Source organism: Rhipicephalus sanguineus, unplaced genomic scaffold (assembly GCF_013339695.2).
Source record: "Rhipicephalus sanguineus isolate Rsan-2018 unplaced genomic scaffold, BIME_Rsan_1.4 Seq10031, whole genome shotgun sequence".
NCBI lineage: Eukaryota > Metazoa > Arthropoda > Arachnida > Ixodida > Ixodidae > Rhipicephalus > Rhipicephalus sanguineus.
Genome location: NW_023614146.1, coordinates 702,553 through 718,631, shown reverse-complemented (window position 1 = coordinate 718,631; position 16,079 = coordinate 702,553). Strand labels below are relative to the sequence as shown.

The 16,079-nt window shown below is 43.0% G+C and overlaps 1 protein-coding gene across 3 annotated transcripts in view; it reads right to left on the bottom strand.

The window, feature by feature from the left end:
- LOC119375883 (Kv channel-interacting protein 4) overlaps positions 1 to 15,199 on the bottom strand; it is a 380,219-nt gene extending 365,020 nt beyond the window's left edge. The window contains exon 1 of one of the 3 annotated variants that reach the window (XM_049411313.1): positions 13,878 to 15,199. Coding sequence is in view for 1 of the 3 variants with exons in the window: in XM_037645918.2 (XP_037501846.1) it covers positions 13,878 to 13,935 (58 nt within the window). In the remaining 2 variants the exon portion in view is untranslated. The remainder of the gene's footprint in view (positions 1 to 13,877) is intronic. The other 2 variants (XM_049411314.1, XM_037645918.2) reach the window with 2 other exon arrangements.
- Between the last annotated feature and the right edge of the window lie 880 nt (positions 15,200 to 16,079).

The window sequence follows — 16,079 nt, the reverse complement described above, 5'->3', positions numbered from 1 at the left end:
TGAGCTACTGAGATGTGGTGAACACTTCATTTCACTTGGTGTTTGATAACTAATGCTATTATTTAAACTTGAACTTTAACTTCTTTAATACGGATGTAGCAGGTTCACTTGTATTCTACTGTAATATTTAAAGTCATTATTGTTGTGCTAAAAAGCGCTGTTATTACGAAGGTTCATATACTAGTTCACTGTGATACCAACTATGTTCAGCTGTGCCAATGTTAATTTATGTGTTCAAAAGATTCTGTAAATCATAAGTGCGTTTGAAATGTCTGTACTTCGTGTTAGTTTGCATGTGCAGTAAGCGAATTGTGTGACTATTTAAAGACGTAAATGTTTTTAAATCAATAGTGTCATGTACTCTAAACAAGGATCTTTAATGCCACCTTTCGTCGATTTTTCCTTGCTCACGCATCTTCTAGGGTGCTCATATAAGAACGTCAGTGCGGTGCGTGTCCGCGTACCCCCTTTAATTTCACTTAACAAAAATATTTTGCTGCTCGAGTCCCCAGGGCCACGAAGCCATTCTTAATTTTGCAAAAAAAAAAATTTCCTTAGTCACAAAAATTTGAAAGTTCTCACTCAGCAGAACCGCTTTTCGCAAATTGCGTGAGAACGGGATTTTGACGAGGTAGTCCAAAATGACTATAGCAGCTGTGAGTTTCAAAATTTTTCTTCACATGCTATGAGTAACGTGCGTTTATAAAATGCTTTCTTGCAGTTTCGTTGGACATATTTTATGAAGAGAAAAATTGCGATATGGCACATTGCTCAGTATTTCTCTAGATTCAGTTTTTTTTGCTTGGCGTCTACAATACTCAGAATTTCTGAACTTTTGCAGAGTTTGCCACGCATCGGCTTATTGACTGTGTTAAATATGATTGGCGAGACTGATGTGAAACGTAAACCAAAAATGCATAAATGTAGGCATGTCTCTAAAAATACAATACCTTGAAATGCAATTCAAAACAAAAGCCATCTTGGATTTTCTTTAAAGGGACTGTATACCACTCGAAAAAATTTCTCTGATTGTGGTGAAAATGAGGAGATCGTTCGTCACATCGGCGGCAATACGCATGCTTTTGCCCCATAAAAAAGGAAATAAATTTTTAATTTGATCTAGAAAATCGTGAAAGAATGACCGCTAGCGTCACCCAACAGCGATGTGGTCAGTCTACTGGTAGGACAAGAAATCCTCGCAGGTAGACTCATTTTGCTTAAAAATAAACATGTAAACATGTATAACTTGAAGTTGTATTTCGCGCACTTGAGGCAGCTTTCGGTTGCGTCAGAGAGTAATTTGTTGTTGTTTTTCACCCATCCAAAAAGGCGCCCGGTGGCGCTGCTTGCGGTGCCGCCTTCGATTTCGTCTACTTCAACTCATGCGCTATGCCATGCGGCCGTCAGCGCTGGTCGTACTGTGCCGCTGTATTGATGTTAGGATGCCTCACATGTGCTGCGCTGTGAAGGCGTGCATTTATCGTCTCTTTTTGATGAATCAACTTGGCTTGGATTGCGGCAGCAGTGCTAAAATAAACGCATAGACTGCGATTACAGCAAAACAAATGTTCTGTAATCGTATAATAAGGCTTCATTAAAGCGCTAGAGCGCTGAAAACGACTCTTACGTTCATTACATCAGTGTTCAGCGAAAATAAAGTAATCCTACAGAAGTCACATGTGCTTTCGCTTTTAATTTTTACCGGCACTACGATCATCATTGCGTCCACCAGCCAGTGTTGTGGGTATGTTTCACGCCAATGGAAGATGACCGAAGGCAGATCGAAAAATTCTGTTTTAAAAATTCCTACTCACTTTCCAGAGAAACGGCTGCAAGGTTGGACACTTCAGACGGTACGCTTTCTATCGCGGTACAAAATAGAAAAGCGATGAAGGACGGTAGACAGTCACTTTAAGCTCCCCAGAATTGAACTCCAGTGTGCGTTCTAACTTATTCTGCAAAAACATGTTGCATTATTTTTGTGAGATTTGAGTTACAAAGTGTCCAAATTGACGTTCAAGCGCAACCCCTTAAATGAGCAATATAGTAGCTATTGTTTCCATTGTTAGGCTTTAAATATGTTCTCTCGTGTTCAGGAAACATCAAATTGACACAAAAATGACGAAGAGTTGCTTGCAACTTCGTACATATGCGTTTGTCTATTCGTCGTGTTCCTGGCGAAAGCAATTGTGGGAAAAAGTTTGTCTAGATGCACACTCCAGTCGGGTTTTCGCATGCAACAGTTTCTTCAGCCCCAATGCACACACGACACGAGACAGTCATTGAAGGAAGACTGGGTCCGCACAGAGATTGTCCTGGAGACGGCACCCACGATCTCCGCTTTCTTGCGCCTACATCGCCATCTTCAGAGGAGAAATTTGTGTTAGGTAAATGACTAAGTTTTGCTTCTCAGCAGCATTTTGCTCAGGAACAAAATTTATGACAGGCACAGATGCATTTATACATTTTGCGACGATCTATTGGAGGTGGCTGAAGCAGTTTCCACGAAGGAGAGGCTTTCTTCTGGTCTAAAGCTCATGAACAAGGCCTTATTCAAATTTTTTATACTTCGAAAGTTTCGCTTGTAGCTAATATTTTTCTTGTGCTTGTTCAAATAGCGCTAAACGCTCGCCTTGAGCTGTGCAACTAAGCCATAAATCTCAGGGAATACAAGAAGCGCATGCATACTGAGATAGGTTACTCAGTAGAGGACTGCCGGGCAGTCGACGACACGACTGACAGACGAATACATACCAATGAATACATACCAACTCGCCCAGCTTTCTGCTTTGTCAAAATGTTCCTGCCAGGCATGACTCGTCCACAAACGCACTAGTCAACGTTCTGGACGTCATGCGGGTGTAACGGCGGGTTTAAGGCGGGTGTAACGCAGGAAATCCTTCGACCGCTGTGCGCATTTTAAGACGATGTTCACCCCCTTGCGGACACTGAGTGGAGTCATTATCGACCCGTACTTCTGTCCTTCCGAGTACTAATGCAGCGCTTGTATCATATCGAGCGTCAAGAATGAATGTGCAAAAAAACGATGCCACTGGAGAAGCCTAACACCTGCGTGTGCTGAAAAGTAGGCTCGAAACAGTGCCTTCTGAATTAAGGACGAGGCAGCGAATGTCGGGATGCGCTGCCAATCTGTTTTACGACCTGTTCATCCGTTCACTGGCGAATGTTCCTTAAGCGAACCTGCAAATACGGAATCATCAGTTTATTTATAACGTGCGCTGAATGAAATTATATATTGTTTTTAAATAAAGTCGAAAAAAGGCAGCTGAAAGCATGCTGCAGGATTATTTAGGTTTTTGCATCCCTGCTTAAGAACGACTAATTATGAGGCGCTATTTTCAGTATTTCTGTAGGGATTGGTGAAAAGTAAATTCAGAGGTGAAACAACGAATCCGTTTGCATTGATAAATTGTAATCTTAAAACTCTAATAAAATTCATTTCGCCATCAAAGGTTTATTAATAGAGGAGAATGTTAAGGTGATATTCTTAGTTTAGAATGTGAACGCGCCACGTCACAGATTACAAAGTTGACATTTCGTATGTTCAATCAATCAAAATCAATCAATCAATCAAAATTTATTTTTCTTTCCTTTGAAAGAGAAGGAGGCGGGACTAAAAGCCGCGATTACGGCTTGACAGTGGTCCCTGCCTCCTTGTTTCTTGGCATGGCACAGCATGAGGGTGGATACATGGTGTATACATTGTGCATAGCGCACTGTTTACAATACTGTTTTTTCGGAAATTCAGTAAAGGGTACATTTCAATGCAGAAGAAAAGATTACACAATGTGCTCTAACGAAAATATGAAGTGACACTGTAGAAATAACACAATTACAAAGTAAAAAGAAAAACTCAAACATACATAAATGGACACTTGAATTACAGAACAGAATATAGTAATATTTTCATAATACACAGTTAACAACAACGCACCAGTGCATGTAATATCCGTACACTTCATTAAGCAATTTTCGATAAGAAAAAACTAATTTCATTTCTTGAGCAAGAAAACAGGTCAAATGATTCATGATGTAACCTATTTAGTAAATGCGGAAGGGCATAAGATAAAGACTCTTTATAATAGTTAGCTCGTGGGGTGGGTATATGCCATAATTCTTTGTTTCTTGTACGCTGTATGCATGTATTTGGATGCAGGTTTGCGAGGTCAGCTATATATGTGTCATTGTGCCTAACTGATGATTTATAACAAAGTAACAATCTATTGTTATATAGTTGATGCACTGGGAGAATATTATACTGTAAAAACCACTCTTTCGTGTGCTCATCATAAGGTAAATTTGCAATACTTCTTATAGCTTTCTTTTGTAATCGATGTAATTTGTCATGTTGGTAATGCCTGTGGTACCCCATACAAGGTGGCAATACTGAAGCAGGGAAAGTACCAATGAGTTGTAAAGTAAAATTTTGATCTTTTCCGGAAGTATGTTTCGTAGTCTAGTTACTGCACCAACTGCAGAAGCAACTTTAGAACACAGGTAGTCTATATGTTTGTTCCAAGTTAAATTATTTGAAAAGAAAACACCCAGGATTTTAACGCTGTCAACAACCTCTATGGTGTCATTTTCCATGTTTATATTATTTAATCTTGGAATAATTTTGCCTTTGGGCGCGTATAGGACGACTTTTGTTTTTTTTTGTGTTTGTTGGTGATACTGACTCAGCGAAATTCCCTGAAACTTGGTAAAAAGTCTCCAGCCCCCTTACAGGACAATGTACTTCATTTTTACAGATTAGGAACTACGTAGGCCGTAGGAGGCACTGTCAGAATCTATGACATCACAGAGACAGGTGCGGAATTTTCAATGCGGCGTCGCCACCCGTATTTTTTTTGCGCATTTTCTCTCTTTCCAAGCGTCTTCTCGTGGAAAGCGTGATGATTTTGGTATAGTGAAAGAGGAGTACAATGAATTTCTTTTACTTTAATTTATATATCCCAGATTGTTTCGGAACCCACCAGGGTTTGCGCAGATGAACCCTAGACCTTGTATTTACTTCTGTGAAAATGTGTCCCTACCTTTCTAGCTGATTGGTTGAGGATGAACTATCTGCCCACAATATGGTTATGGCATGCCTTAAACTTGATGCAAAGATCTCGGAGAACCATTTGCGGAAGAAGATCCCGAATTTTAAAGCTACTAATGGTGTATGTATACTGGATCACCTTGCGCCGTCATTTGAAGATTTCTTTATTATGTACCGTTCTGGTGAGAGCGTAGACGAACTATGGGATTATTTTTTCAACGTTGTTCAACACTGCATAAATTGCTATGTTTCACATCGTCTAAAGAACACTAGAAAAAGAAACCCACGGATAACCAGAGATAGTATATTCATTTAAAAAGAAGATTAGGGCGTAGACGTCACGTCTCTTCACGGTCTGGTAGCCCATATACCAATAGTATTATCAAGGATATGAGCCAGGAATTGAAGCAACTAATCAAAGTCTCAAAAGATAAGTTTTACAGCACTACCTTGGCATCTTTCCTCAAAAGTGCGCCCGGTAAATTCTGGAAATACATCAACCCCCCTCGACCTGTCGGTCTCTTAGCACATTTTTACTACCGTTTTTACAAGAGATGATGGCTCCACACATCAAATGGACGCAGTTTTCGACCGACCTCCTATGAATGAAATTGATATAAACGAACAGGGGGTGTTAAATCTCTTGTTCAACTTTGATAGCAAAAAGAGTCCTGGTCCCGATAATATTCCTAACGAGATCTTGTATAGATATGCGGAGTGGGCCTCTAAATAAATTACAGTTACCTATCAGCCTTCAATTTTTGCTGCTTCCCATCTGCTTGGCAATGTGCGAAAATTGTGTCTATTCATAAAAGTGGTAATAAGTTGGACGCTAGTAACTATAGACCCACTTCCCTTAATTAGTGCATGTTCCAAATTCCTTGAGCACATTGTCTCCAAGCAATTATCTGTATATCTTGAAGATTTTCATATTCTAGTTCGTTGTCAACATGGTTTCCGCAAGCAGCACTCGACAGTAACTCAGCTGGTTGGGTTAACTCATGATCTTGCATGCGCCTTGAATGAACGCAAACAAGCAGACATAATACTCCTTGACTTCGCCAAAGCTTCTGATAAAGTTTCTCACCTCAACCTGCTCCTAAAGATTGATAAAATTTTCAGAAATCCGCTGATCACTGAGTACTTTTCACTTTATCTATCCAATAGAGAACAGTGTGTTGTGCTTGAAAACTGTCGTTCTTATCCTTCAACGGTACTATCTCGAGTGCCCAAAGGTAGTGTATTGCGTCCGCTGCTGTTTTAAATTTTCATTAATGATATGCCCAATACTATCGCAGTACCCATTCGGTTCTTTGCAGATGATGTGCTATATAATAAAATAGAAAACCCTCATGACCAAACTCTTCTTGAATTAAGCTTGCAAAAGAATAAAACCTGGTGCGACACTTGCCAAATGGTATTAAGCACAAAAAAACTGTTGCCATGTCGATTACGAGAAAAAAACAAAGCTCTGCTTCATACATATTCCATTGACAGCACCGTCTTAACAAGAGTGTCCGTGCATAAATACCGTGGTGTCACCATAACGCCCGACTTAAGATGGAATATCCGTATTGATGACATGGCGCATGTACCAAATCACGGAATGCAGTATGACCCTTCAGAAGACGTATTCACAGCGCACCTCCTGCAATAAAAATTCTCAGACCTGTTTCGGAGTACGCCAAAGTAATATGGGACGCTTACACGGTAACAAATAAATCTAAGCTTGATAAAATTCAACGTCTCGCACTAAGGTATTTTTATAATAAGTATCGGCGGTATGACTCCCCTTCAGAACTTAACAAAGTTGCCAATATACCCTCATGAGTTCACTCGCAAGATTAAAGTTTCTCTTTCTTAATATTCACAGTCTCAATACCATAAACAAAACTGATGACTGTAACATGCAAACAGACACCTTTTTTACGCACAGACATGGTATGAGCATTCCTGCACCTTCTGTATTTATCGATTCTTTTAACTTTAAGTTTTTTCCCTTAAGGCCATCGATGAATGGAACGGACTCCCCGCTACTGTAGTGCAAATATTGTCATTAGGTGAATTTATGGTAGAAGTTAAGCCTATATTTTCTACTCATTCTGACGCCATTAACCGCATTGTTGAAGGGTTATTGTTCTCAGCAGTGTTTCACTTGTAAGCTTGTTTATTTTTCAATGCATTGGACGAAATGCAACATTCTATATGTTTAAACGTAACACTTCATAAAATTTTGAGTGCCTTTCTGCGAAACGCTTTTATTTCGTTATGTACGCCGTGGACCAACGGTTTTAGTATAGTTCACTTGTTCGAACATGTTTGAAACTTATATAATATTATTGATCTATGTTGCTTCATCTGTAGAGCATGGTTTTTTGTAAAGAATGTATCAGTCTTGTATATATACTTATTCCACTCCCATATGACCCCTTGTTGGTTGACAGTATCAATAAATGATAATAATTAAAAAATTGTTTTGCTCTGTAGTGTGCCTTTAAATTCCGGAGCGAAGGGTGATTTTATCGAATAACATGGAATCAAATAGTTCGAATAGTATATATCACATAATATAAAGAAAATTAGCATTTTTGTCATGAAACCACTACCTTGCCTAATATTATAAAGAAGTGGTACTAATATGCTTCTCACACGGGTAGTCTAACCACAGTTAAGTACGACGGCAGTTAAGTCTAACGGCTGTTGTACCTTGTCACACGACAACCCTAACCGCAGTCAATCCGCTAACGACCGTTTTCGTAAACGGAGGTAGACAACCCCTGTTAGCGCCGTAAACTGACAACATGGCTGCCTCCATGTCGGACGCGAGCAGCTCGGCTGCCACGGAATATCGAGCCAAAAGCGTGTCAACTGGACCGTTGCGACGACGGAGGCGTTGATACGCATTTGGGAAGATAAATTACCGGCTTTGAGGTACCAGTTTGTCCGTGCTGCAAAAATATCGTGTGCATTTCACGAGATTGATACACGGCTGCTTTCGTTCATTGAACAGGGCTTCACGCGATTTGATATATGTGCCGCTGTGCAAAGGAAGAATGAGGGAGTAAAAGACAAAAAGCGGACCGATATTTGTTTCGTAAAACACACCAACAAATTCACTGATTGCCGTACGAGTGTGGTGTATAAGATCCCTTTCAGCTGCGGCCGCTTCTACGTAGGGCAGACGGGCCGATGCATCAACCAGAGATTGTTGGAACATAAGACATCGCTAACAGGAGGCTCACCTTCTAATCTTTCTTTACATTGTCGAGATTGTAAGTGCACGCCAAAATTTGGTGAATGCGCAGTGTTGTACCGGCATAGAAATGAAGAAACGCGCCTGATGATTGAAGCATGGCATATCGAGAATAGTGGTAGCGCATGCGTGAGCCAACCGTCGATTAACTTGCATAAAGATGAAATCAAATGCCTTAACGGTTATCTTCCACGTAGACCGCCACGCGTGCCGGATTGATAGGTTCGCCTGTTGCATGGGCATGCGCAGATAAGTTTTCGTGCCTTCTTTCTTTTCAGCCGTTGTGCGTCTCTTCAGTTGTTAGTGGGCGTTTGTGGTGTCCTGACTTGTTTCTTGTGTCCGTGTTTGCACGCCCTGTCTTTTTAGAATGAATACTTACCAACTAGCTCAGCTCTCTGTTATTCTAAGCGATTTGATAGACGCGCATCAAAACACGCTGTTGACGCGTCCATAATCTAACGTGAAGCCCTGCACAAGGCGGTCGGTGTTGCACGAACTAAAGAACGCTGCTGCAAACGTGTGACAGTTTCTGGTTTACGGTAACTGTGGTTACGTCCGCTAACTGCAGTTGGGGATAACAGCGGTTAAGCTTACCCGTGTGACAATGGTATAAGTCTGTCACTTTTTTGAATCCAAGTGGAAGCAAATCCGTGTAAAGGCACGATTTGAATGGAATAGGGTGCAAAGCGTTAAAATATGTTAGATATTAAAGTCTGCTTTACTTAGCGCACATAAACCCGCATGACCCGCTTATAAACTTCGGAAGAATTGCGGGCAGTTTGCACTAAGTCGCGCAAAACTTGGCACTGCAAAGCACGGGCCTGTCGCCGCTCGTACTTCTCGTCGACCGATACGTTTAGCTTCGAGATGCGCAGCTTCCTCCTCAAGAGCAAAGCAGCTTCCTCCTCATGCAAGAAGTAAAGCAGTTCAGCTATTAAACCCTATTTCATATGAAGGTCAAAACATTGATGTTGTAGGCGATCACAAGATAATCGGAGTTACTTTTTCCTCTCACCTTAGTTGGAACTCGCACGTAGAAGAGCTGTGTAGGAGACTGGCATCAACTACTGGAGCATTATCACGATGTCAACGCTTGCTCCCGACGAAGGTAAAGCTTCAAATATACTACGCGCTATTCGCATCCCACCTGAATTACTGCAACCTGGTTTGGATTACCACAACTAAACAGAATCTAAATAAAATCTTGCTCCTGCAAAAGAAGATTCTTTGACATATTGCAGACATTCCATACCTGGCCTCAACTAGAACACTCTTTCAAGAATACACTGTCATACGGGTTCAGCGCTTATACAAATTCCGGGTTTTACAAGCGTTCTACTTTTCTGACACTTACAAAGAATTCCTGGCAACTATATCCCACCTAAAACTTAATGACACTACTATACGTACGCGACATACTTTTACGTGGTTTGTGCCTCGTTACCGAACCACCTACAAGTTACGAGCACTGCACTATAATTTACCATCAATGCTAAATGAATATGCCGGATTTACTACTGCTACACACCGGCAGTTGCGTGAATTTTTTGCGTCTATGTTGTAGCTCTCACGTTGATATGTCTTGATTGTGCAAACTTTAGCTTATCTTGTCATATCGCAGTTCCATTTCTATTTTCTGTTTGTCACCTTTACGCGATATTGTTATTCTGTAAAATTTCTGTACTTTCAGTAAACGTTCAAGTTTACAAAATGCTGTTCTTATTTATTTCTTTATTTTTATTTTTTATCTCGCAATTACAGTACCTTTTGTATTACGAAGTTCTTTATGCTGTACTAAACGTTTAAATGCAAGTTTTGCTTGGACTGTCTGTATGCTATTTCTGTCGCTTAATGTAATCCTAAATGCAACTCTTACAGTATTACTCGTGCATGTTTAAGTATGATCTTACATGCCCATTTGTACTGTAAACGTCGTATGCTGCAATGTAAGGGTCTTCAGGGACCAAGTCAAGCTGCCTAGAGCAGCTTTTAGCCCCGACGACTATCCAGAACTTTCTGGTGAAATAAACTTTGACTTTGAGTACGCAGCTATGCACCATAGCGCGGAGGTTGCGCGTGATGTCGCCGTCGGTGGGCGTGGCTTAGCTACTGCGCATGCGCGGCTTGGCGAGGTGGTGCGGTATTTGGTCGCTAGACGACGCGACCAAGGCTTCCTCTTTCTTTTTATCTTGTTCTCTCTCTCTACTTTCTCTCTCTTTCGTTGATGTTCTCTCTGTCTCTCTTTCTCTTTTTGTATTTCCTTCTCTCTATTTCTCTCTTTCTCTTCGTTCTGTGCTCTAATCTCTCCCCTCCTCCTTACCGTCCCATCCGTCCTCCTCGCGCACAATCCCTTTCCCACCCGCTTGCTGCTACACTATACTATACAAGGCTATGCTGTGAACTGCTAGCGTGCCTCGATATTCGCGTGGTTAGGACGCTCGCCTTCGGATCGAAGGTACGCGATTAGAATCTCGCCTCTTAAAGAACTTCATTCGGCAAGAATTTTTCACTTTCCCTTTCTTTATATCTTTAGTTCCCTCTATATGCTTGTTTGTTTCTTTCTTTCTTTCTTTCTTTCTTTCTTTCTTTCTTTCTTTCTTTCTTTCTTTCTTTCTTTCTTTCTTTCTTTCTTTCTTTCTTTCTTTGTCTCTCTGCACTCGTTCTCAGGGTTATTACAGGCCACGCCGTAGCGGTGAGTAGTAGGACCTGCCCGAATTCTGTGGCACATACCCGTTCATGATGATGATAGTTTTCGGGCAGGGTCACACACTTTACACCGAGCTAGAATAGCTTCGCTGTTAAAAAAAAACGCCTGGCCTGCGCGGAAAGCGCAGCACTGTCACAGCGAAAGCTGGAAGAGCGGCATTTCTAGAGCCCGTTATATACTCTCCTGTGGCTATTAATACAAGTACACTAGCAACGTACCCGCTACGCCAGAAATCATAAATTTTGTGAAGTTGGGAAGCACCCACCACGACATTATTCGCCATTCAGCGGCGAAGCGAGGTACCGTCTGTAAAGCATTGTGCACTTTGTTGATGCGATGGTTGATGAAGATGAATTATGACAGAGCCCTTTGTAATGAGTTGGAAGCTTTAAACGGCCCATTAGTTACGTAATTCGCATTTTGTGACACCCGGTCGTTAATCAACTGTCCCACCACGCTTTATAACATACGTTAACGTGAGAAAGAGAGAGAGAGGGAATTAACTTTATTGAGACCCTGAGCAAATGGATCATGGGAGCCTTATGGGCTTCCTTGGCAACCAGTAGAAGTGCACTTGCGGGGAACCCACTTCGCTATAAATCATCATAATTTTTTTGATGTAGGAAAGCAGCCACTATGCCATTTTTCGTCATTCTACGGAGAACCTTGGTACCCGCTAAACACATGCAAAACAATATGTTCACTTTGTTGACGCTGTGGCTGATGACGATGAAGAATTGTGGCAGACCTTTTTGTAATGGGTTGGAAGCATTCAACAACCCACTCGTTGCGTCATCGCATTGTGTGACGCCTGGTTACAGAATTCGCGTTGTGTGACGCCTGGTTGTTATTTTACTCTTCTACCACACTACATTACATATGTTAATGTGGTTGCTTCACGGCATGACGCCTGTATAGGGTCTTTTTTGCAACGCAGTTTCAAGCCCCGGCATGGCTCTCAGGTAGAGTACTGAGCTCCCACGCAGAGGACCCAGGTTCGAACCTCGTTCAATCTTGCATATTTTTTCTTATTTCGTTTTTCTTTATTTCGCGCGATAGTGGTTACGAACATCGGCGGCCGCGGCGGCGGACAACTACGGCACCAAAAACGGCCCTTGTCGTGATCTCATAACAGCTTTCGCAGTAAAATAATTGAGATGCAGGTGACATGCACATTGAACTTTCAAGTGGGAATTTTCCTTGGTAGAATAGTTTCACGGCAAAGCAGCTCATTGCTGCAGTGAAACCATCTCTTCAGGCGAGTCACACGCGGTCAAATATACGTCTGTTTCTTCATTTCGAATACTTGGAAATTTCAAATAATTAAAATTCGAATTCGAAGACTGAAATATTTGATCTGATATTCGAAGCGTTCGAATATTCGCCAGTGTTTACGTTTGTGGACTATAAAGGCCGGATTGTCATTTTGTGGAGCTCCGTGAAACTTGTTACGTATTCTTCTGAATTCCATAGTGTTGCTTCTTGAGCGAGTTGGAAATGTGTTGCGGCTATACAACGGTTTATCACTGGCGAAGGTTTATCAAGCACAAGGAATACGGAACATGCCAGCAAACAAAAACTCAGGCGTTGGAACAAGATCTGCCTAGAGTTGACCGCGCGAGGCACTTCATCGTTGTTGACCACTTCATCGTTGTTCACCATTTTCGTCACCAACGTCATACAAGTTCTTTGAGCGGCTGGGCTCTCCCTCACCCGGCTCCGGCTCGACCACATGCACTTCGCCGGGACTTCTGTCTGCTTAGCTCTCGAACGTCCTTGCCCTCCTCGTACACGCCGTCACTCGGTTTGTACTTGAGCGGCTTACAGGCTAGGAATTTCTGAATGATATATTTTTATTTTGTAATTACCAATACACAACACATTACTCGTAAAGTTTCTCATGAACGAAAATTATTGCGGGCTTTTCTAAGAACATGCAGCTTCATTATTTTTATCTAGACAACTTATTTTCTTTTTGAATGCTACGTGTTACACAAGGCCATTATGTGCCATCACGTAGCTGGTACCACGCGTAGGCAGTCAGATAGGCAGTGCTGGAGAGACGGAGAAACCTGTAAGCATTTTACTGGGTCATAGTTTACTATTATAACCAATACTCTGAATGCGAAATTTTGAGTATGATCACTACTTCACGGGAGTTTCCTACGGCATAAAGCTATATAACTGCTCCCGATACTGCGAACGTAGTCTGGCGTGACTACACACACGATCAGATTACCCTCTGGTACCGAAGATATTAACATCCGGCTTTTCAGCCACGCGCTCAAGGAAAGATGATATATCATAGAAAACGGTCCCAGAACTTGAGCTAGTTGAACTTGACTTGGAAAACACATGGAACAAGACTGGTGTACTAGAAAAGTTTGCGCCGTGAATAGGGTTGCTTGCTGGGTAAAATGGGACATAAAGTCAGAATGATGGTTTCCGCATGGCGAAAAACGCAAGGAGTGTCAAACGAATTGCATAGAACGAACACCATATAGACAGCATAGTTTATATTCAAAGAATATCTCCCTGTTCAGCGGCACTGTGACGTGCACCCGTGCAACTGCGGTTTTATTTTCATCGAACTAAACTCAGTCGTACGTACAGCGCTCGTGCTGTGTACCACTTTAATTGTGTTCACGTTTTTGCAAGTGGGCTACCAGAGCAGAAAAGAAGTCTTAGGAAGAAGATCTAGTCAAAATGCATGTAAACGTATCATGTGGCGTCACTGCGTGCACTAGCTCGCAATCTTCACGAGACTGCTCGAAAAAGCTGAAAGCTTTCGAAGATTGAATGAGCTCGTTGAGAGCAGCAATGAATAAACGCAATGGAACGTGGGTGCTCACCTTTAGTGACTTTGCCCATCATGCCGAGGTTGCTAATCAATGTCCGCATCCCAATCATGATGGTACTTGGCACATTCGTTCACGCTTTAGCCAAAATGTAACCTCTGTTCGTGACAGAGTGGCGCTTCTTCGTGAAATTCCAAGAACACACTTTGTGTTCCCAAATGAGAGAAGGTGACGTAGATGGATGATGTCAGATATGCGCCACCATCTCCACTGTGTTCATGTTGAATCCGCGACACATAATCGGCGAACTTGCGCGCAACAGAAAAGAAGCCGACAGCTGCTCTGTCTTCAGGTGAAGAGATGACACGCTTGCATCGGTGTACTTTTATGGAGCAAGTTTCCTCCACTGCTGCTGAATCCCGAGACACCTATGACTTCTGAAACGAGTGAGATGACTTGTCTGCTGGAACAGTAGCAACACCGTTTTTACCACATTTGTGATGTTGGACCCAGTGAGCAAATCGTCTTTGAAGAGACGCAGAGGTCTGATTATGCTCTCGATGTGTTACACAGCACCGAGATTCAGAGAAGGCGCCAGATAAACGTGTCAGCGAAATGGATGCCTTGTCAAAATATGCACCGGGCTTGCTGCTGAATTCTTCGAGAAGTAGTTACAAGTGCTCTCACGTGAACGCTCATTACAGATAATTTCTCTTACGTACCTCCAGCGTTCCAGATATAATGTCGTTTAATTTCACCAATGACAACAAACTGTAGTGTACAAGCAAACAAGCGTTGCGTACAACTTATTTACCAATGTTGACCTTGACCTCTTCTCGCCGTTCGCTAGGAACAACGCACATTCTTCGAGGTTTTAACAGCTTTCCGCCGGTTCTAGGCGGTCGTTCGGAGTACACGCTTGGCGCAGACACCAGAGCAGGAAAAAAAAGTTACCTGTGAAGCATCGGGCACTCGAAAACTCGCACTTCCTCTTCGTGCTCCCTCTTTTGCTTGCTTGATCGAAGGGAAGAAAGACGCCCGCACAACGTGCTGGCCGGACTCCCGCGAGAAGTCAATCAGCAAACGCGCCACTACTGCGAGCGGTGAGGACGACGAGCGGCCAGCACCAGAACGGACGCACCTGCTGCCGATGTCAGGTTTCCTACGCGACGGCGAATGCGGTGCGAAGAGTCGTCGATCTCGTCCTATCTAGCGAGGGGGCCGCGGGACACGGATTCCCGACATCGCTCGCAGCTGCTGCGGATGCCACCCCAAGCTGCCCTGAGAGCGGCCGTTCTGCGACGCCTCCTTTCGAGCGATGGATTGAACGAGGCTTAGACGCCGAGTCCGAGCTCCCCATTGGTCCGCGCTCCGCGGCTGCTTGCTCGCTGGCGCGCTTTCCTCTTCCGTGCCCGCGGCCCGTTTTTTTCCCCAGCTTTGAATGCTCCGTCGCTCGCAGTGGTGAAAGAGGCGCGAAGTGAAAGAGAAGCGGCAGATGATGCGGAAAGATTTGGGAAGCCCGAGAGCATTGCGCAGGTATGCGCGCTGCGCATATCCGACGCCGTTGCAATGAAGAAATGTGGGGTGTTGATGCGACTTCGGGCTCGCATTTCGCGACCGCTGATGTTTTCGCGCAGAGTTTGTCGAAAGAACGCTTTATTAAGAGCTGCCACTTCTTTCTATTCGTTGGACGCAACCTCCCAACTGCGCAGGTACAGGTTCTGAGAATCTTCATGACAGAGGAGTAATTTCACAGTCTTGGTGCAGTTCACTGCAGTCTCTGCGCACAACACACACATGGTCGCACTTTTCACGAATTTGCAGGGTTTGAGCAAAGAAAGAAAAAGAAGAAAGCAAACAGAAAGCGCCCGTTTTGGTTGCCCCGCGGTACTTTATAGCTTTGTGAATTTTCCTATGCTCGAATAACTGAAAAGTCTCACAGCTCCAACTAGCCCACCGCCTAACAACTGGAACACTTGCAGTGAAAGTTAAAGAGCTTCGATAATCTGGTGGGTCTCTTTCTACTCTCTCTACGAGTGACGAAGAGTGAAAGGGTGTGTTCACGCCGCCTGGCAAAAATTTGTCGGTAATGGCTTTCAAGAATTTTTTTGCTTTTGAGCCAAGCGTTGCGAGGTGAATCGTTGTAAGTGTAGTAGTTGTGAGCACATCGTGGACTTACCAGGAACGTCGACTACACTGGCGTTTAAAGGGTAACGTGTGGTCAGACGTAACGTCAGCACTCACGTTAGAACACAG